This window comes from Centroberyx gerrardi, chromosome 11, assembly GCF_048128805.1.
Source record: "Centroberyx gerrardi isolate f3 chromosome 11, fCenGer3.hap1.cur.20231027, whole genome shotgun sequence".
NCBI lineage: Eukaryota > Metazoa > Chordata > Actinopteri > Beryciformes > Berycidae > Centroberyx > Centroberyx gerrardi.
The window spans coordinates 30,285,528-30,307,868 of record NC_136007.1 but is presented as its reverse complement, the minus strand read 5'-3'; the positions used below and the strand labels follow the sequence as shown (position 1 = coordinate 30,307,868).

The window sequence follows — 22,341 nt, the reverse complement described above, 5'->3', positions numbered from 1 at the left end:
ATCTGCTATTGGCTGATCTTTAGTGCCAGGTGATGTCACCTTCTATAGAGTACAAGAGGTGGTGACATCAGATTTTACACTTTTTACACACATTTTCTTCACTTTGGAGAGGCATTTGCGTCTTAGATACAAGATACATATAACAGAAATGCTAATGCTTTCACCTTCATTACCGAGAAAGCTATTTGCTAAAAACAAGATGCTTTGAATGAATGGGATTAAAGTGTGAATATAATTGGAGTGAATGCTTTGTTCCTAATAGTCTCATATCTGTCACAAATGATTCCAAACAACAAAGGCAAGCTTCCCCTGGACATGGATTGAGATATATTGGTGTTTTTTTTTTCTTTCTCTGAAGCCCTGAAGGGACGCTGCACAAGATGGCAGGAGAGCCAAAGACATCAATAATGGAGAACATAAATGTGGCAGGCTCTATAAAAAACACGCCTGTTAAAAACACAGTAACAGCTTCTCTTCCCGTTTCCTCTGGGCGACACGCAGTTTCACACCAACGGCGGGGAGATACGTTGACTTTCTTGGCCACCACCGATTTTCTATTAATATTTCAGCGTTCTAGGTGCTTCAGCGTTTATATTATATAAATAATGGAGTGATATTTGTTATATTAACATCGTGGCTGTCCCGTTATCCTCTGTATAGCGAGAGGATGCAGATGTGGTGGAAACATTTCTGCTGTTTGCTGAGGATCCGAGGGAGTGTCCTGGAACATTTTGAAAGGGCAACATTAATCTTGTCGTACTGCAGTGACACAGAAAAGGAGCTGTATTGGGCACACTGTTCGAATGTAAACACAGATAAGGTTAATGATGAATAATATTTTAATGATAGAACGGGTACAAGTGCACAAGCAGACCTTTGAACAGGTTTTTATTCATTATTTGCAGTGAATCACATTAATTATGCTACTCTGATTTGCTACCAAATGAATTACAACGGTAGACCTATCATAGTAAGCACGGCAAGAAATTGGTAATTATTTTTTGAGCACTATTCTCCGGTCCAACATGACTCTTTAATTGTCAGGCCTAGTCAATACTGTGCACTGAATGTAGCAACATAGTTATTAGTCATGCCAGCTCTTCTCTACAAAGGCAGCCAGCAATTACGACTTTCTGAGTGTTTTAAAGGCTAAAGGTCATGGCTAAGTTTTACATGTTGCATTAATTGTTCCCATAAATGCTGATAAATGAATCACCATCTACTTAATACTGTTGGTGTGACCGGAGTGAAACTTTGAAGTCGTTTTTCTCAGCTTCACTCGCTTGCGCAGTCACTGCTGTTTTGCTTTGTAGGGCAAAGCTGACACTCCGTTACATAACCTGTCAATAGATGTGCTCCGCTAGTCATATATTCTGTTCTACCACTGCTACACAGGGGGAAAAAAAATGCCAGCCAGAATCTGCAGAGGCAGCCGCTGTCGTCGGTGCAGCCTGAACAAACCCAGTGTGCTCTTCATACGTGTTCCTTTTTGCTCCTGGTACATTCTCGCCCAATAAATTGACACGTTCGGTTCCACTCCGAGTATTCCATGAACACCGCATGAAAGCTGACAGATAGAAACCGGATTCATGAATGTGCCGTGTCGGTTTTCTCGGCAATCGAGGGACAAGCATTTTCTTCACTTGCAAAAAGGCATTTGTGTTTTGTTTTTTTCTGTACTAAGTGACTAATCAAAACCTCTTCACCACCTCCACAGCCACCACGCACTAAGAAGAAGATGTTAATGCCACATTCATGTCATAAAAACGCTCACGTCAACCTCCTAGTGGTAATTGCGAGTAGGATATGTGGGGATTTTTGGCGGCCTCCGATGTCTCCCACCTGGCGTCATGAATTGCAGAAGTGTGTCAACACAAGTGGTAAACATAGCAGGGAATCCAACCGGTGTCGGCAGTCCAAGGTAACAAAAATCTAAATAATCAGTCAATGTTCTTCCGCTTCTTCCGGTATGACGCGAACACAGCATTTAGCTTACTGGCTTCACCTCGCAGGATTTCTGGGCAGTGAAGTCCTCAAAATTCAAACAGTAACTTCTCGCTGCCATTTGGGGGCGCCAAAGTGCGAAGTTCCCTAGTGCAGCTTTAAAGGAATAGTTCTCCCAAAAATGTAAGAAAACAACATTTTATCAATTATTTAATGCAACTCGAGTCTTCCTCTATTGTATTCAGCGTCCACGTTTCCAAACCTCGCAAGTAGGAAGACTCGATTTGCACTAAATAATTGCTAAAATGTAAGATTGCATGGCATCAAAACACTTGGATTATGCTGCAGTTGTATGGAGGACATTTATGGACATTTTTAGCCCTTTTTGAAGCCTGAAGGACTGGCCTATATTTACTGCAATTGTTTGGAAGAAAGCTTCTCCGGCAGTGAACCTGGCGAACTCCTGGTAAGTTGTACAAAAACACTCATCCGATTTTGTACTGGCATGGGGATGCACTACAAAATATCTCCTTCTTAGCAAGTCATTTAGTGTATTATTGAATCCTAAAATCGTAATTTTCTTAAAACAAGTGAAAAAAATCGGCCAATGGGGTTAGATAATTTCACTTGTTTCAAGAATTTTGTAGAATCAAGTGTCATTTTCTTGATAGTAGTGCAGTGATCTGCCTTTTTTAGAAAATTCCTGAAACAAGTGAAACTGCATTGGAAACAAGCAGAGTTATCTCACCTCACTGGCAGAATGTTTCTCTTGGTTTAAGAAAAATAAGATTTGAAGGCTTTGGTGGATGTTTTTTGCAGTGTGAGTAGATAGTGACCGAATTACAATTTGTGGGTGAACTATTCCTTTAATGTCCGGTAACCGATTCAAACGAGATTGCATATAAAACACGGGATATACTTTTACTGTTCTGAGAATTCATCTGGCCACATTGCTTTCAGTCTCACACCACACACGTATCACTAGTCATATCTAAGGTATTAAGCAGGCAGATAATCATCAGACCCTGCTCTGATTCGAGTGTCAGGCTGCTCTCTAAAGTGCACTCCTCCAGGAAAAAAACCCTTGTGACAATCTCGTAAGACTCTCCGATTCTATTTAGCATGATATCACCTTTTAGATCACATTCATCAACATTCATATCGTCTTGACTAATCATATAATGCCTACTTGCTCTTTAATCTTGCAGCAGCCTATCATTTACGCCTATTGCAGAGTCCGGGTCAGCCAGGGTCCGATGCAAGCGGCGCCAAAAATATGATCCAAGGCTGCAGATTAGTTTGATCAATCCCAGCCTTTTTTTTTTAAAGTGCATTCATCACCAGTGGATTTTCTCGCACAGGCTACATCTAAATATTTATTGTGGTTACATTTTTCTCTTTACTGCTGTGCAGCGCAGTAGATTGACGATATCTTCAGAAACATAAACTCTGAACACTAATAATCATAGATCATCATGAGACGGCAAGTTTTCTTTTGTGGTATTCTTGCCTTCAATTGTTTTATCTACACAGCCACATACAAACTACTGTATCTCGTTAAACTCTATTTCTATCTGTCTCACCCCCTCCCTTTGGGGACAAGGGGTATATGACAAGGTCTTTCCTAGACTATACATTTAAGGTGCGATCACACCTATAGTTTGTTTTCTTTGGTCCAAATCATAGTTGAAAAGTTTACTTTGTAATATTTTTGTATTTGGTTCGTTTAGGTTCACTTTGGCCAAATGCAAGCGAACTGGACTTTGCCAGCCGGGGAGCAGGGGAGTCAAAACAAATATGAAAATTCCCCCATAATTTACCATCTCTGGTCTTTATACCAGGTAAGAACACATGAATAAAAAGTTGAATATGAGCATCAGTCCAGACTGCAGTTTGCCCTCAGCATTTTCAGGCAGTCTCGGTACGGTTATTGGTGTGAACGCATACATCAATGTATGTCGACTCGAAAATGGCTGTCATGGGTCTCCTGTGGCTGGATTTATTATATAACACAAAGGCCAATGGATTTTGGGATTCTAAGAGAAGGCCAACAAGCTATCAGCTGAAGGAGAGGAATATAATTATAACTAATATTTCCTTGAATGATTTTGAAAATGTAACACTGATTTGTATAGAAGGTGGAGGGACATTCTGAATGCTGAGACATTTCAATTTTAATATTTGAATTTAATAATTTTAATTCAGAACAGCCTTTCTAGTGTTAGATCTGTCTGAATTACTTTTCCCTGCTCACTGTCTCCTTCTCTTTACATTGCTTGTATGCACAATGCGCCTGGACTGCATCCAGACTATGTAGAATTCCCATCACAATGCGAGCCAGATTTTTGTGTGTCTTGACCTGTCACTGAATGCACTCTGGTGTCAACTGATGATTAAGAGAATCTGGGTATTATTAGATTTTTTTCTTATTGATTCCGATAGACCGCTATTATTTTCTCCTGTAAAATCGCCGGGAATGAGTGCCTTGATTTGCTCTCAAAAAGGCTTTCACAGAAGTCGCAGGCGCTGTGTTTGGTGGTAAATGCTCCTGGCTGGCTGGAGGTGTCGAAGTCCTAATTGAAACATTTGTGAAAGGGAGGTGACATACATACATACTCCACATAAAGCCAACAGCAGGATCAACCTAACCTTAATCCAAACCTTAACCAGGATCAACCTAACCTTAATCCAAACCTTAACCAAAGATCCTTTACTAATTTGTGCTATTATAACATAATCCAATTTGTGGTATTGCCACATGGTTCAGTTCATGGTGGAGGAGTGGAACGTTCACATAATTTGTGTCCACAACACATAATTTGCGTTTCATAGTTTGTGCTCATTTCACACAATTTTATGAGACTGTTGATCAGAAAGAAAGATCAAAGCACCTAATTTCAATGATCAAAAGCAAGTACACAGTAGAAGAAGTTGAATACAAACAGCTTTTTCAACAGGCCAATCGGCTACTGACAGAGGAGAGGACTAAACTACAGCAAAACCACTAATAGTCTACTCATACTAGTTAGTTGGTAAAACCTAGGTAAGGAAAACCTACAGGGGAAACATCATCAAATCAATATAATTCACCCATAACAGTAAATAGCAAACGATACGGTTATGGGAATATGGTTCAATCCCATACATCCTGCAGCATTTTATCAATGCAGTCAATGTCATGTTTGGAGGTGATATTCATATTTTTGAGTGGTAAAAAGTGACCATGGAACCAATCAGAAGAGAATAAACCATATGCTACAAAATCACTTATATAATGATACAAACAGCACATAATAATAAATATGCTGTGGCCGTGGTCCGTGGAGCCATAAATCACACAGCTTGAAATCCAGGCGACTGTTGGAGCACTCCATCAACAGTGTGACGCGTCACTGGTCACATGCTGGGATGACACTTGGCGTTAAGCGGACTTATGTGCTGTGATAATTGAAATAAACTTGAAGAAATATGGACATAAATCAAGACACTCACTGACTTCATTGGCTGGTGAAAGTTATGAAGTCCAGTCAGTGGAGGAGAGGCTTATAAGGAAGGTGAACAGGTTGCGGTGGAGCTAAAAGTAATATTCTCAGAAACATGCAATCCATGTTTATGCATAGAGGTTTGTCCATATCTTCCTTTCCATTTTTTTTCTTAGGTTTTTGGAAGCACAGAAGTTGGCAGAACACTAGGTGTAATCAAAGATTTTATTGCACGCTGCCAATATTGGTAGAGTGCTCACACATTGCCCTGAATTTTTAGCTGCAGATGTTGATTTGTTATCATGTGCTGTTTTTTTAATGAGGGAAACTCCTCACTCTTAAGAGCATCTCATCGTGTATTTTGACATTGCAGCTCAGTAAGGTGTATTAAGTTCATTCCTTTACTGATCATGTCTATATGGCAGCGAGTGAAGTTAGCATGTTATGTGAAGGTCTATCTCAGGGCAGTATAGTTCTCAACCGTGTGCCATGACGTCTGCAGGTTTTCGTTCCAACCAAACACGACAGCAGCTGATTCCCCTGATGAGACCCTCCTCTCTGGTTGAAGGTGTGTTAGTCAGTGAAATCAGCTGCTGTCGTGTTTGGTTTGGCATGAAAACCTGCACATTCTTGGGTCACAGAGGTGTGACCAAGTCAACTTTGCTCGAGTCCCAAGTCAGTCTCAAGTCTTGGGGCACAAGTCTCAAGTCAAGTCCCATGTCTAAATGTAGATTACCAAGTCAAGTCCATGTCATTAATGTCAAGTCTCAAGTCTAAATGTAGAACAGCAAGTCAAGTCAGGACAAATCAAGAGTCCAGTATCAATTTAATATCTTAAAGAAAACTAAATATCTAGGACTTTTCAATACAATATTGTTTTAATAGGATAAAAACTTGGTAAGAGCATCATGAGTTTGATTTCTATAATCAGTTTCAACTTCAATAAATTCAATCATTCCATACAAATTCAGAAAACAGAATTTAAATTCAGTCGTCTGGTGGAACAAATCTCATCACTTTCAATCTAAATAATTTACACAAACACAAGATCTCAAGTCAAGACTTTAGAAACCGTTTCAAGTCGTCAAAGTGCAAGTCAAAGTCAAGTCCCAAGTCACCAGCACCCAAGTCAAGTCTCGAGTCTTCTCTTCATGCATCAAGTCAAGTCTCAAGCAATTAAAATTGTGACTTGTGACTTGAGTCCCCACCTCTGCTGGGTCATGATAGTGCATGGTTGAGAACCACTATGTTAGGGCCTAATACAGCTTGGTGGGTTAGTGCTGTGTCTGTAGCACAGCTAGCTTGGCCGGCCCGTAGCAGAGCAGACAGTGTTGGCTGTTTGAGGATGCAGAGCTGCTGGCCTACTACTCCGTGCAGGCCTCAGTCACCTCTGGAAAGTTCCTTGCCTGCATCGACGCAAGTCTGAAAACTAACCAGACCATGACAGGAGGAAATAGCAGAACGCTATATGGCCGGAAAAATGGAACGTCTACTTTTAGATGCTGTTTTCTGCATCTTGAAAAGGAATTCAATAAATAGGGCAAGTCTAAATGCGTACTGGAACTAAATGGCTTAAATGCACTGTACTACATATTTAATGGACTACTTATTTAGTACACTACTAAATGTAGTGTACTAAATATGGGCTGAATGACAACACTTCTGCTCTGCAATAAAGAGGGTTGGCCTATTGTGTAAGTGGGCTACTCCAACTAGAGTCAGGCTACGGTATTTAGTAGCCATACCTCATATGTGTCTGGCCGAGTCCAAGAAGCCTAGAGAGGACAAACACACAGGACACAAAGACAAAGAGCGACAAAATGGGAGCAAAGTAAGCCGTTGTAGAGGATCCACACACATGAAGATGAAATGAGTGGAGACTGGATTTGTAACAAGTTCATGGTTCAAACAGAAGTGCACACATTTTGAATAAAAAAACAACAACTTTATGATGTTTCGTTTGCACATTGGACAGGACTGAATGATTTTTTCCAGCAAGTTAAGTAGGATGTATTAGGAGGATGATAATTCCGATCCTGAATCAATGATATTACTCAATTAAAATATTACAAAAAGGCAATACTAACACAATACAATGATACTGTAGAATGCAAAGTCAGACAACGTTATGGGTAGAGGTTCCCTTGAACTCTCCTTTGGAGTCAAAGGACATTTACAGAAGTGGCGCCAAGTCATCATGGGAGCGTCTCAGTTCCTTTACAAAAAAGCTACATGTGAAACCCCACGTGTGAATTCAAAGCACATGTTGAGCACATGTTGGTTTTCATATGTGAACATGTGAAATTTCCCATGCCCACATATAAATTATATTTTCACCTGTGAACTGTCTCTTTGCGTGTGACGTTTTCACGTGCGAAACAAATATTACGGCAGGTGAAAACGTGAATAAAATGTGGAAAAACAGCACAACAGTGTGAACATTTTATTTCACATATGAAAACCAACATGTGTCCAAAAAAAGCACAAGTGCTTTGAATTCACATGTGTTTGTACTATTATTACATTACTGGCTTATGTTATTATATTGTTTAGCAAAAATATTGTTATCAGGCCTGTAATATAATAAACAAGCAATAACGTAAGAAGTTATCACGTTACGAGCAAAAAAGCTATTACATTACAGGTTCAAGATTTTACTACGTTATTGGATTTTTATGACGTTATGAGCTTTATTACATTTGATTTTATTACATTATAGGCAGTTATTACATTATGGTCAATTACTATGTTTTGGGCCTTTACAACGCTCTTGAAGCATCTGCAGAGAAAGGAACTAATGACAAGCGAGCCATTAATGGTATCTAGGGACTTTGTTTTGCTAATCAGCGCCTTTGTCATCATGGCATTCTGTGTTTTGATTAACTCATTTATTTACGTATGGCACACTGGTCTGCGCCAGTTATCTTCTGTTAATGACAAGTACATTTAGATAAGTCATATGCTATGCAATGTGAACTGAACCTCGGCATCAAATTGAAATCCTCCGGTCCGAGAAGTGAACTTTCCTGACAGACAAATTTGCATACGGCGATAACATCCATTCTACTTTGTACAAGACACTGACATTCAAAAGAGGCCGCACCAGCCGGTAAAATGACCCGTTCTGTCATCGCACATCATTATGAATATACCTGCGCGCTTGTAGTCTGGCCGATGTGATGTACAACTCCATAAACCCTGATAAACCACAAATGGAAGACAGAGCGAGGCGAACGGGGAAACAGACCAATGATGAATGACCGGGTAATAAAGGAGCCAATGAAAATTAGCGACAGCTATTACCGAACGATCAGCAGGATTTTCTGATTGCAGTGGCATTAATTTAAAATTCATCAGACAGTGATAGATAGGAGGGAGAAGCGTGATGACAGACTGTGAATGGAGGAAGTTGCTCGCCGACGTCTGTGAGCGCCGATGCCCGAGTCCTTTCTTGCAGGTGGATTATTCTTGTTAGAGGAGGATGAGATTCAATAACTCACAATGCTGTGAATGCGCTGCGTGATTGCCTCTGTTGATTGTCAGTAACAAATGGTACTGTTAATTGGAAAAGACTATGGCCACTTTAGCGGAGTCTATTCGGAGAAAAGAATTCTCATCTGACAACTCTTGGAAGTTGAATGGGGGAAAAACATGATCATACTACAAAGAAAGTGTTTATAGTTTAATGATGTTAACTTAATTACGAACCAGGCGAAGGCCGATTTCCAGTGAGATGCACTTAATAAATAACAAGCAGACCAATGTATAGCCTGGCAACTTCCTGTAGAATCTATGGACACTTGTGGTTTGACACAATAAGATCACAAACAAGCGTGATCTCTGTTCATTATGAGGCAACTAGGTAGGTTAGTTGCAGTAGGCTACTGTCATTCTTTGTAATCCTGTGAAATGTTTGTAAAATGTTCGTTTACCGTTTGAAAAGCCAGCGATAGGAGAACAATCCCCAAAAACTGCATGAAATTGAGGCTAAGACACCGCCAGGGGAAACACACGTTTTTTTTAGAGAATGCAAATTTTGGCACAACACCGGTTCCACCAGGGTGTATTAGGGGTGCATTGCACCTTCAGATAAAATGAATGCCCCCTCAGTTTTAAATCTGTGTTTTTCCCCATGCCCGCTCATAGCTGCTTGAGTGAATTCCAAGTTGTTTGATTTTAATTCGTCTGACTAATTTCACAGTGTCTGGATTAGCATTGAACACAAAAGCCAAGTCTGTCATATGACTGACTAATGCGCCCCGGCCCTCAATTCAGCTTGAAGTCAGCTTGAATGATGTCACGAAACCACTGGCTGTTAAGTCAACCTGGATCCAGTGTATGCAGTGTTGTGTGATTGAGCTAAAGAGTTTCACTAGTCATTGTGATTCTACTACATTTATGAGTTATGGCACTGCAGCTATTTTACCAAACAAATTGGTTAAAGTGGTGGTAATGACAGCCTCAAAAATAGTAAATAATAGCAGTAATTGTCAATAATAATAATAGTGAATAATAAAGAGTCAAGCTTGCGACTGGGAAGGTTCTGATTCTGATTTCTGGATCAGATGAAAAGACCTGGGCTGGGGAGTTTACACTTTGCTCACTCTCAACAGCTACTATCAAAGTACCACTTCACACTAGAGTTAGACCAATACAGTATTTTGCCACCTGGTTGTCTATGGGAAGCCCTTAACCTGAACTCATTCTCATGAGCCATTTTGATCAGATTCCAAACAAGTATGCGCAAATACTCAAAATGCAGATTTCTCAGCAGCTCCGGAAATCTCTCTAGCGGCATCAGCCTCCCCAAACCCACGTGGGTCGGAAACCCTACTTCACACCCCATTGTTGCAGTGGAGCTGTCCAAGTGACCGACAGGATGACTGCGGTTGTATTGGACAGCTGCAAGTGTGTGGAAGTAAATTTGCATAACATCCCCGGCTGTAAATACAAATGAGTACTCAACTCAGTCAACAAGAGTTCTCACGGGACTCCTTTGCACTCATTCCTGCTAAACAACATTATCTTGTATTGATTACAGAGGCAAACCTTTTTACAGTGTAATGTTTTTGATTGCGGTGCTTAATTTGTAAAGCTAGGCAAAATCAGGATAAGAATGATTAATTGCCCATCCCTAATGTGTCTATTTGGTCATCTTTGCAAGGCGTTTTGAATGTAATTATGTGTATTGCCACTTGAAATAAGTATTGGAGCAGAACTGACAGGTGCTGGATTCAAAGAGGCCCCAGCTCAAATTAGGCCCAAGAAATCATTTCACTCAACAGCTGACTACTCTTTCTGCTCCAGTATGCTTTCTCCCCATGTCTTCCATTATACAAGTTTTTCACGAGTTCTCCTTTAAAGGTGCTACTTGTATCATTCTGCCATCAATAAATCATTCACACATTCATTTTGAGATATTACTGTAAACAAGGCCACTGCATTTTACATTGTGTGCCACCGGGTCAGACTTAGAGGGATCACTTGAGACTGCTGGATTGCTTTACGGCACAAAACCGGAAGAGGGCGCTGTTCTTGCAGAGCAAACAGAGCGAAAGCCTTCAGCGTTTATGGCAATGGCAGATGGTGGAAGGAGTGGAAGGCCTGATTGAAAAATCACTTCTAACATGTTTATCCTCCTCAGTAAAACCGAAGAGAAAACCCGAAGAGGCAACACCCTCTTTATGACAGGAAACAACAAGGTTTATGGGGGATGTGGCCCGCATGATGAAACGGTGCAGGGTGGACTATGGGACGTGTGTGTGTCCGTCCATGCGTCAAACATGTCTGATATCTCAGACACCACCGGTCTGATTCTGTGACGTCCTGGTTTGGAATCCGACCTAGCACCTCATTGTCATTATGCCCAGGCATCACAATTAATTTGACAATGATATATCGGTGTTTAAAAAGGCTACACATAGCGCCTTTAACACACACTCCATCTCACTCACCCAGTTGAATACAGCTGGACGGAGGATTTGAAGTAAAGTAGGGCAGCGTGGCCCAAATGTAGTGCAACTGACTCCCTCCACGTCCCCTAGGACTCCAACACGAAAGGTGCCTAACTGCATTTACGTGTCTCCAAGAATAGCATACCTTATGTTGCATACATCCACTGTTGGTAACATTTAAACTCGGTTTGATATCAGAGATGTAAGGGAAATATCCCTTTTGATATGATTTTTGCAGTTTCTGACGCAAACAGAGGCACCACTGTATGAAGTGTTCTTCCCGAATCCACGAACCTGCTAGAAGCTGCAAGGTAATTATCAAGTGTTAATACTGTTTACTGCATTCACAGCAGAAAATTACCCCTCTGAAGTGACTAATCCGTCTTCTGCTCACATGACGCGCGCTGTCAGAATAGACCGCTAAGATGGGTTTTTCAAAATTATACCATTTTAATGAGCTGATAAGAGCATAACAATAGAGTTGGGATGAGATTCTCTCTTCAAGCTGGTGAGTGCCAACACACTGAGAGGCCACTGTATTTGAGAACATGCACAAGGAGGGTATTCATAGCCTACATGCGTCTTATTACCATGTTAAAGACCCAAAGCTTTAATCTAGTGTTATCTTCAAACTGTCCCAAAGGACATGTAGAGAGAAACCAGAGCGTGACAAAGATGCATAACCCGTACACGGTTTCACATGCACAGCGTCATTTACTCTCGTGGTGTCGTGTTCATGCTGAGCGGCAGCCCCGAAGAAAAAGTGCCCACTCATTTCCAGCGTGGGTTATCACAAATGTATCTGCAAGAGTAAGTGAGGTCAAAACAATTTGATTTAGAGATAGAGAGAGGCTCAAGGCTTAGAGTAGAGAGAGTAACAGTAATTAGAGTAACACCCAGTCTGAGCATTTCTCGGCCTGCTGCGCGATTTAAAAAAAATGCAGACACTGGGGGTGAGGAGCGGGGCAGGGGGGTGGGGGGGTGGGGGGGGGTTTGGGGTTGGATCTGGGTTGATGAGAAGAGGAACACCCGCTGATGGGCTGGGGTGGTAACAGTTTTTTACCAAATGACTAATGAATTAACACTTAGTTAAGGTGTCATACTAATAACAGCGGTTCTCGCCTACATGCCATCTCTGCCATTTCACCTTAAAAACCAAGATATGGTCGCTGCTTCCATCAACCAAGCGGAATACCGTCCTGTACCTTTAGCAGGGATGATAACTCTGCTTTCCCTGTTTCCACCATGACCCTGATAAGCGGCTAGAAAATGGATGGGCGCACGGATGGATGAATGGAATGGATAGCTCAGGTAAAAAAGAAAAAAAAAAGTAAACAGTTTTGGTGAGTGCACATTTTCTTTTTGCGAGCAGAACTGCAAAACAAAACACTTAGTTTTGGGGGGGCCAATGTGTGTCTTAAAAACTAGGAATGTGGTGTTTTATTAGACAGCTGTAAGGTCAAGAGAGAGAACTGGCTGTGTACTGAATACGTGGCACAGCAGTGGAGAAGGGGCGTATGGAAAACAAAACATCTAATTTCAAACTGACAGAGAAGGAGGCAAGGGCAGGAGATAAGAGATGAGTTGGGGGATGAGAGGAGAGGAGTGGAGTGGATTTTCAGAATTTGGACCGTTTCAAGCACGCAGGTCTGTCGTTGCTGAGAACTAGGTGCAAGCGATATTAGCTCCATTTTATTCTGCTGTAGGAATCACAAATGCATTGCCCATCGCAGTTTCACAAGCTCTCCATCCAAATTATATTATCTGCACTTTGTAGTGACATTTTTTAAATTGTTGTTTACATGCTACTGTTAGAGAATTGCATTTTGACTAGGTAGTTGCCGTTTTTCAGCTCTTATTTAGTTTTTCACACTCTAGAGTGAAGATGAACATGACAAAGGAGAGAAATCCCGGGTTTCCTATCCCTTCCCCTGGTTGTCCGGCATCAGTACCTGCTCTCCTTCGGTGAAAACCCTACGTCCGAAACTCCAGGCGATGGTGGGCGTCGGGTCGCCTGAGGCCTCACAGGTCAGGGTGACTTGCTCCTCCAGCTCTGAGGCAGTCTGGTTGTTCAGGTAGGTGATCTTAGGTTGCACTAGAAACCAAACAGAATATGTATTATTCAAAGTAAGGTTTTTAGAAACCTTTAGAAATAGGTTTTGTTTCTGGCACCGGCCTCCTGTTAGCATCTGTTATGCAAGTGCAAGTTAGTGGTCTCTCATACGTCTCTTGCATACGTGTCCTTTCGAGCAGCTCTGTTACTTATTCTTACTGTTACTACTAGGGATGGGACAATATGCTTATCTCACGATACGATTTGGTACACGATATGTGGTTCACATTTCGATACAACCACAATACAATGTAATAAATAAAAGTTCAATGACAACAAAGTCTGACTGTGTTTATTTCTGAGACACAAATCTTTCAAGCAATGGCTTTGGCTTGCTAAAATATAAACAATGAAAAAACGCTGTCATTACAATGTGCAAATAATATAATTTGGATGGAGAGCTTGTGAAATTGTGATTACCACAGCAGAATTAAACGGAGCTAAAATCGCGATTAATTTTTCTGCCACACGATACTGTCATATTTTTGCATTGTGATATATTGAATTTCGATATATTGTCCCATCTCTAACTACTACAGATATGAAAGTATACGTAAAGGGTTGTATCACACAAATGAGGCTGGTGCAAATTTCTCAAGAACTCTAGTGTGAAATTTTTCACTGTCCTAACAGGTGGCTTAGTTAGTTTCCAATAGGACACGCTTTTCTTTAAACTGTATGCTTAACGCTGCATAACCCTGTGCTCAACCACTGGAAAAACTGTAGAGAAAGGTATAGCAAATGTCAATAAGTGCAAAGGAAAAGGCCAAAGCCAGACAGTTACAGGCACAGTGTTCTTTTCGCTACTGTAAGGAAATGGAGTTATTCTCTTACCGAACACGTTCAGGCTGACTTCCTCGGCTTTCTCCCCCGCCTTGTTCTTGGCAATGCAAGTGTAATCTCCTTCATCCACTTTCTTGACATCTTTTATTATCAATTCCGAGCCATCCTCGTTCAGGCTGTACTTATCATCCGTTTCAAGGACAACGTTGTTACTGTAGAAGAGGGAAAAGGGGAAAGACACGCAGGGTTCACATCGCCAGTGTGCTTACACAACTTGAGGGGCCTACAAATAAGTTTCTTAACTCACTGACAATGATGTGTATGGGGTTTTATCTGAGGCAGAGAGCAGCTGGTAAACAAAAAAAGGCTGGCAGACAAAAAAGCTGCCCTCTACGCTTCTGAGAACATCTCTAATGTAGGAACTGCATCCGAAGCTTTTATTTGTCTCCCTTTTAGACCTTGCGTCTGCGTTTCTTATGAAGGCCGCGCACCCGTTTGATGATGATGCATTGTCATGTAAAAGAATAATTTTTTTTTTGCAATTTTGAACACTCGCTTTAACCCTATAAGCAAACGTCTCCGATAGAGGTTGAATTATGTGCGCGCTTGTAGTAGCAGCCATCCTGAAGCATTTGCAGGCGGATAATGAATGACAGCGCTGTCAGCAGCCCTAGGAAACCATAACAAATAGAGCTTTAGCCTTCTGTTCTTCCACCGCCGCACCCATCTATCCTTCCAACATCCTTGTCTGTCTCCAGCTCTCCTCTGGCCAGATTGGATCGCATGCATCTCCTCGCCCTCACCGCCCACACCGGGCATCGACTGTGCCGCATGAAAGACAGCTGTGGTGACCGTCATCAGAGTCTTTAATCTCTGCGACATGCTTTATTTAAAGATTCCTCTGCAGCACGTTTCTGCTGCTTGATGACAGCAGTTAGTGATGCGGCAGTAAAGATGACAGTACATGGAACAAACAGATGTATGGAGATTATTTATTAAACTTGTCACAATTGAGTTGTGATCAAGCATCGGAGGCCGGGTTTTGGCACTGCATTTGTCATGGGCCCGATTCAGACTGCGTGAAGCTGCATGGGTCTTACGCGGTTTGAGATACGCAAATTCCAAACCATGGAATACACTATTTCATGTGTACACTGGGGCCCAAATTCCCGAAGAGTAGAAAGCTGCCTAATAGAAAAAAAGAAAAATAGACTTTCGGCACAATCTTGATTTGCATGGCGAGGCCATGCAAATCAAGATTCACTAACACTTCGCAACACAAAGTCCCCCAAATTTTTGTTGTGGATATAAGATCCTTTAAAAGGTGGAGTAAAGAGTTCAGCCATTCCGAATGGCCGCTATCACTGCTGCAAGACGCAGGCAGTGTCGCCAGCAAGTCAGACAAACAGGGGAGAGGCTTTTCCATCCTAGAATCACAGATCTGATCAGAGAACACTCCAATTATAAAGGGGCTTTAGGGCGCAAGGGTGCCAGCCTTGGTGGATCAGTCTTACAGCTGAAGCACAATTTGCACTTGCAGTTGGTGATGAAGGGGCTATCTGCTCGTGCAGTATCGAGAACTTGTTTGCACTACAACTTGATCTTGGTCTTGATAGTGCAGCAAAAATGATCTTTAAAATGTTTTCTGCACATTCACACATTTGAATGTATTCATGCAATATTTCACATATTTTAATATGGTGATGAACATCTGTAAATGTACAAACATTTGTGAAATTTTTTCTACAAACTCAAAAGCAATATGACCCTGATTTAATACCTTACACAGGTTTATTCAAACCTTGATATGCTGGATAACCAGACCATGGACTTTTCTCTTTTCCACGTCTTTCTGCTGAGGCATTGCCTTTAAACACTGTGCTCCTTTAATTCAGTTTTGCACAAACGACAGCGACAGCGCACAAAGACTGAGTTGGCAACATGCCCCCCGGGATATTAACTGGATAAAAACATCTGAAATGATTTAGGCAGCTTTTCCTATAAGCAACCACTGCACTATTTATCAAAAATAAGTTTCATTTCAACGGACAAGTTTCTTAATGATAGCTGCTTTCTACTAAACTCGCCTGCAAGCCGCTCTGCAGCTGCACTGCTCGTTGCCTTGAAACTTGGTGCAAGCACTTGTTATGGCCACATCTGTATCGCATACCAATTGAATGTTTACGGGATGTTATTGTTCTTCCTGTTCCAATAAATGTGTTTTTGTGCATTCGACATCCTGATGGTCATATGGCAAAGATGACTGTTAGAGAACAACATGATGGAAAACAGTCCTTGATCGTGAACTCGGTCCTCTTTGTGTTCACAATGTAAGTGGACTCAGAAGAGGACTCAGCTCTCTTTTCTGGTCCACCAGCATTGACGAGATCTCAGACCACTTGTTGTTCACACCACAACTCCTTCAGAACTCAGGCCCCACCTGCGTAACATTGCATTATGGGTGGTTTTCTTCAAGACACTGCAAATGTTTGTATCATTTTGTCGTGGAAACCAGAATTGCCCGAGTCCACACGACCCCTCGCTCTACACAAACTGCCATTGTCTTTGTTTTTCCACATGTGGTCACGGGACATTGCAGCTAAGTATGTATGGCAAGCCTCAAGATAAAAAGGCATAGAGCAAAAAGGCCAAACAGCCAACAAAGCGGACTGGGGGCGCTTTGCTTTCACATTGCACTAATCAATCGGACCACAAGACGGACTACAAACGGACCGAAATCCGACCACCCCCTGGGGTGGTCTGAGTTTTTGGTTCGTTTTAGAGGGGTCTGAGTTCATTTGATGTGTTCACATGTTGTTATATCATTGGACTGACTCCACTTGAGAGGCTGAACTGGACCAAGCATGAAAACACCCATAGTGTATATTCTTTGGTGTGCCTAGTCATTGCCATTGAGAACTGCGCCAGGCAGCTGGAGACAGAGGACCACACACGTCCCCAGAGGACCCGCCTACCTGACCACTGCATGGCACTAAGACTATTTATATTTGCACATTATTTATATAGCATAGCATTTGCCGAGTCAAGATCTGAATCGGCCCCCATGATTTGGCGATGATGAGGGTTAGGGTTAGTTCGGGAGACCGTGGAAGGTTCCAGCCTCAACCCTGCCCAAGTGTCTTTGATCAAGACACTGAATCTCTACCAGCTCGAAAAAGAAGCAAGACCTGAACCTCATCATGGGCCCCTACACTGAGGTGCTTTATCAATACAGGCCAATGACAACAGTGGATGGCATACCGGGCCCAGGTGACGGTGGGTTCGGGGAAGCCGTCTGCATCGCAGGCCAACATAGCAGAGCTGCCAATGTCTGCTGTGGCGTTGACTTCTGACTGCCTGGTACGGATACTGGGAAGAACTGAAATAGAGAAATGATTAAGAAAACTGATATATACAGCACATAGTGCAACTGTATAAGAAAGCATGAGTTATTTTGAAGAGGCAGAATCCTAACTTGAATCTGTTCAGTGCATAAGAAATCCTAGAAATTCATTAGATGAATGTGACATGAGCAGTGCATGCACGAAAACAATATTCTGCGAGGAGTGGTTTTGAATTTCTCCCCACAATGTGTTTGTAACATTAGAGAAAGTTATATTAATAATTCATGACATTGTCAAATAAATGAGTGTCCATACTCTCTATTGGCAATTGATATAACATAATGGTGATTGAACCTACAATATGGCCAGCAATGAAAGCATTGCTGTTCTAAACACTCGGTGTCTGGTAGGTCTTTCCTGGGATTTGATTTATTGCAGATCAGAAGGTAATATGTCTTAAAGGCCAATGATTTTGACAGATTTTGCTATTCCCTTAACTGAAATGCTAAACAGACGTTTAAAGAATATATTTCTCGTTATATTTCATTACAAAACTTGTTTGTAAAACCTGTATACGGTTTAAGTAAGTATATCCTAAACAACAGCATGGGCAGAGAGCGGAAGGTGGTGAGGGGAGTTGCAGTGCTCACCATTAACGACGACCTTGATTGCCCTAAAGTCGATTTCTCCCCTGGCCATGACACGCGCCTCACAGGTGTACATGCCCTCATCCGTCTTTTTGATGCCGCGGATCTGGAGGTGGTTGTTGTCCATGATCTTGAATCGTACTGAAACAGAAAAAGCCAGATACAGAACAGTCACTGATCGAGTATCGCAGATTGTAATCGGACAACTCAACGGCGATTTCAAATTGCTCAACTTGGCCTATATGGGTTGAAAAAAAAATACTTCTTGTCCAGGGGAATGCTGTATTTGCCCCTCATGGGAACCGTCCCGAGTTAAAAATAGAGCTGGAGCTATTTCTGGTTAGTAGAACAGGGAAAATCCAAAAGGAGGGGCATGTTCTACTATATGATAGTTTAACACTAGAAAGGGCTGTGGGGTTTCTGGATCGAAAAGGCCAGCAAGCCAGTTGAAGAGGGAAAATAACTCTGATCACTATTTCCTTGTCTGATTTAGAAAATCTAACAACACTGGTTCATACAGAAAGTAGGTCTCGGTACAGTTAAATAGGGACATTTTAAAGCTGAGATATTACAATTCTAAAATTCAAAGCAGCTGTCAACTGACTGTGGCTTGGTCTTTCTAGTGTTAACATAACACCAAACTGAGGAGCTGTCTCAAGTCTAATCAGAGGAGTGTGGGCCTTCCAAAACTGTAGTAAAATAAAGTGCAATTAATACTACCATGGAATTGGAAATGAATTGAGTTTGTCACATTGAAAGCAGAAATGGTTAGCAGCTAAATTAAAATATCAGTAGGTCAGGTTAAGATTAGGCTAAAAAATTGGACATCTTTTTATATAGTTCAGTGTCTATAATAGTACAGGTGAGATTAGAGCCGCTGGTCTGAATATAAATGTGACCACAGTGGAATAGATGTCACTATATTGAAAAAGAAATGGCTTATTCTAAAGTCTCGTGAATGTGAAACATGATCCATGTAAAAGGCAGGTGTGAGCTTATACCGCTGTAATAGAATGATGTCAAAACGTATGGAAATGAGTAGAGAATCCTCTTTTAGCACAACGTCCTGGTAGCAAGTGTAAAAACATTGTCAAACCATGTTCAGGCAACACCTCTTTTGAAGGCTTGGTGAAAATGTATTGGAGGAAAAGCAAAAAGCTTTACATTTCATGAACCAATCCTTTTTGAACAAATCGTGTTAGGGTGAAAAATATCAGTTGTAAAGTGAGGTATAACAATGCAGCATGCAGCTCTTGATATGGTAAGGCCAACTGGTGCTCTGAGGAAAATTACATAAGCAGCTTGAGCTTTCAGTGTCGGTTACAATTAGTGGTTTTTCCAGTGAAAAACACATTCCTTGTCCGGAGTCCAAGAATAAGGCAGGCACACCATAACGCTGCGGTGACTCCAGGCTCTCCAGCGGTCACTAAGGGAGGGGTACTTTAAGGTTAAAATAGTCCCAGTCCAAGAGGAAAAACAAAATCCTTTGTCCTGTCCCCTGTCTCATCTCCATCTCAGCCCTAAGACAGCAGATTGGAGTTTTAGTTATACAAACATTTCTCGGAGGCAAAGCTGTTCTGGACCAGTGTTTGCCAACTCTCTCCCAAGGAAAGTAGCTATTGGCTGCTCAAAAAGTTGCTACAAGTCGCCAAATGAAGTCATATGCTAATTTGCATGTGAATATTATTTGCTACACTGTTCATGCTCTCTCTCTCTCTCTTAGTGGAAGGAGGGGCTATGCTGTATATGAGAAGTGCTGAAATCATCAGACCTCTTTGGATTTTTTTTGTTTTAGACAAGCAAGTAGTGCAAATTAGCATCAGCTGTGCCAATTTGTCACCAAATGTTTTGGGAGTCAACACATGAACATTTTTCCCAATGGTCTGAAAAAGTCGCTAGATGTATCGCTAGTCACTTTTGAGAAATCAGGTCACCAGGGGGTCTGAAAAGTTGCTAAAGCTAGTGACAAAGTCACCAAGTTGGCAACAGTGTTCTGGATGCAGAAATAATCTCATTGGTTGAATTAAACCTTGAAGCCACATTTTTTTGGAGTGCAAGGTAGCTAACCGGTGAGTTGAATGGCAAGGAAGGAACTCTGGTCAAAATCTAAATAAAAATATAAATAATAATGACTTATTTTTTCATTCATTCATGATGTTGGAAGGTGAGCAGGCTAGCTAACTAGCTTACCTAGATAACCAGAGGCTAATATTGTTAGCTTGAACTTAGAATGTCAGCTAGGCTAACTAGCTAACCTAGATAACTTAGTATGGCTATATTGCCTTTTTTCAGTTAGTAGCAAGAGCTCTAGGCTTCATAATATTAGCTACTCTCTTACCCCATGTCTTTTTCACTGAGCTTCAGTCTAACATTACTTACCCAGGAAAATGGTGATACTTTGTGGTTTAATTCTACCAATGACATTATTTCTGCAGCTCTGCCTCTGAGAAATGTTTGTAGAACAAAAACTCCAATCTGCTCTCAGACGTCTTTTTCTAGTGACAATATCCAGTTCTTTCTGGGCCAAAAAACACAATTTCCCTGTTCATGCGTCATCTATGAGGTCAAAAAACTCAAAATGCATGGATGTGCTCACGGGTGACGGGCAGAAGGAGAGGGAGGTGAGGAATGGAGTGTCACAAATTGATTGGAAAGCGTGAATCAACAAAAGGTTGGCAGTAAGGTGAAAGCTCAGGGAAGCAGGGCTGTGAGATCAGAGCTGGGGATTGAGGGCTGAGGGTGAGGAGGCAGCTCAAGCATTGGCACATTTTTATTTACTGTCTTACCATCTTTGGCAACCTGGATCTTGGATCCCTTATGCTTCCAAATGATGGTGGGCGGTGGTGAGCTGACCACATCGCAGATTATGTCGGCGTCGTCGCCCTCGTTGAACTCCTGCGGGTTGGGAGCGTTCTGGAAGGTGATCTTTTCTGAAGGGAGAAGAAGAAGAACAAACAAGTCTGAATTTCCGAAGGTGAAAGCTTTCATGTTACATAATATATTTACATTGCATAAAAGGAGAATTACGACAGGATCCAAACTCACTCACTTTACACTTCATTAGCAGTGTAATGAGACACCATATGGTTGAGATGTTGGCTCTCCAAATGAGCGTTTATTATGACAGTTTTTATATATTTATAGATAGTGTGGGAGGGTATTCAAGGTAAAGAAAATACAAAGCAATCAATGACAAACTTGGTTAAGGCTGCAGTAAAAGGGGATACTGTATCTGGAGCCATATTATTAAATAGTTATTAAAGTAGTTTGGGAAATTTACCAGGAAGACTCAGAGGATTTTGGATGAACAATTTTCTTGAATATGTTTAATTATTTAACCTGTTGTTTTACCTTTACAGCCTTTTTAGCATATTTCTGCTTTTCTGTGGCGATTAAAAATTTACATTCTACTTATTTTGGCTTTTTGTTCACTGACACTTCCCAGCTGTTGGTAGAATAACAGTCAAGTCTCTTAACTGGTACATACATAATAAAGAATACATGTTTATTATGAATGTAGGTAATCCCCTTACGTCAAATCATAACCATAAAAACAACAGATTCTTTTGACTGATCTTTTTGCTGCCACTTTGTTATGGGAATTTGTAGCTGCTCAAAGGAAAATCAGCAGTGAAATTATGTATTTTTCAGCCTTCATAGCCTCTTTCTGGCTTTATTGTCAGATTTCCCTGTTAGATGACATGAGCCATGTCATCGTACAAATGTTATGAGTGGTCACTTTTTATATCCAATTCATGAAAAATCTGCGGAGCCCTTGGGGGGCCACTTGATTGAAAAAAGTCAGTGTGGAAACCCATACTCTGTTTTAAAACCCATGGTTTAGCAATCCATGCGCTCAAAGTACCTTTCCAGTAGCAAGCGAACCACAGATAGCCTGAGATAGCCAGGATAATATTGGAAGTTAGGCAATTTGGGGTTTAGAATAAAAGCGTAGAATATGTCTTTGCAAAGAATAATAATAATTAACTACTGGGAAGTTCCATGCATCATAATATAATCTCTTTTGCATCTTTTTTACAGCTAGAGTTCAATGTAATGATTATTTTCAGTAGT

The 22,341-nt window shown here is 41.3% G+C and overlaps 1 protein-coding gene across 1 annotated transcript in view; it reads right to left on the bottom strand.

Annotated features, from left to right (window-relative positions):
- The window catches only part of ncam1a (neural cell adhesion molecule 1a), a 70,838-nt gene extending 49,659 nt beyond the window's left edge, over positions 1-21,179 (bottom strand). The window contains exons 1-5 of the mRNA XM_071926933.2: positions 21,054-21,179; positions 18,271-18,408; positions 17,538-17,655; positions 14,328-14,488; positions 13,333-13,475 (exon numbers count right to left, since the gene is read on the bottom strand). Of these exons, the coding sequence (XP_071783034.2) occupies positions 13,333-13,475; positions 14,328-14,488; positions 17,538-17,655; positions 18,271-18,394 (546 nt within the window). The 5' untranslated portion in view covers positions 18,395-18,408; positions 21,054-21,179. The remainder of the gene's footprint in view (positions 1-13,332; positions 13,476-14,327; positions 14,489-17,537; positions 17,656-18,270; positions 18,409-21,053) is intronic.
- Positions 21,180-22,341: the final 1,162 nt, after the last annotated feature.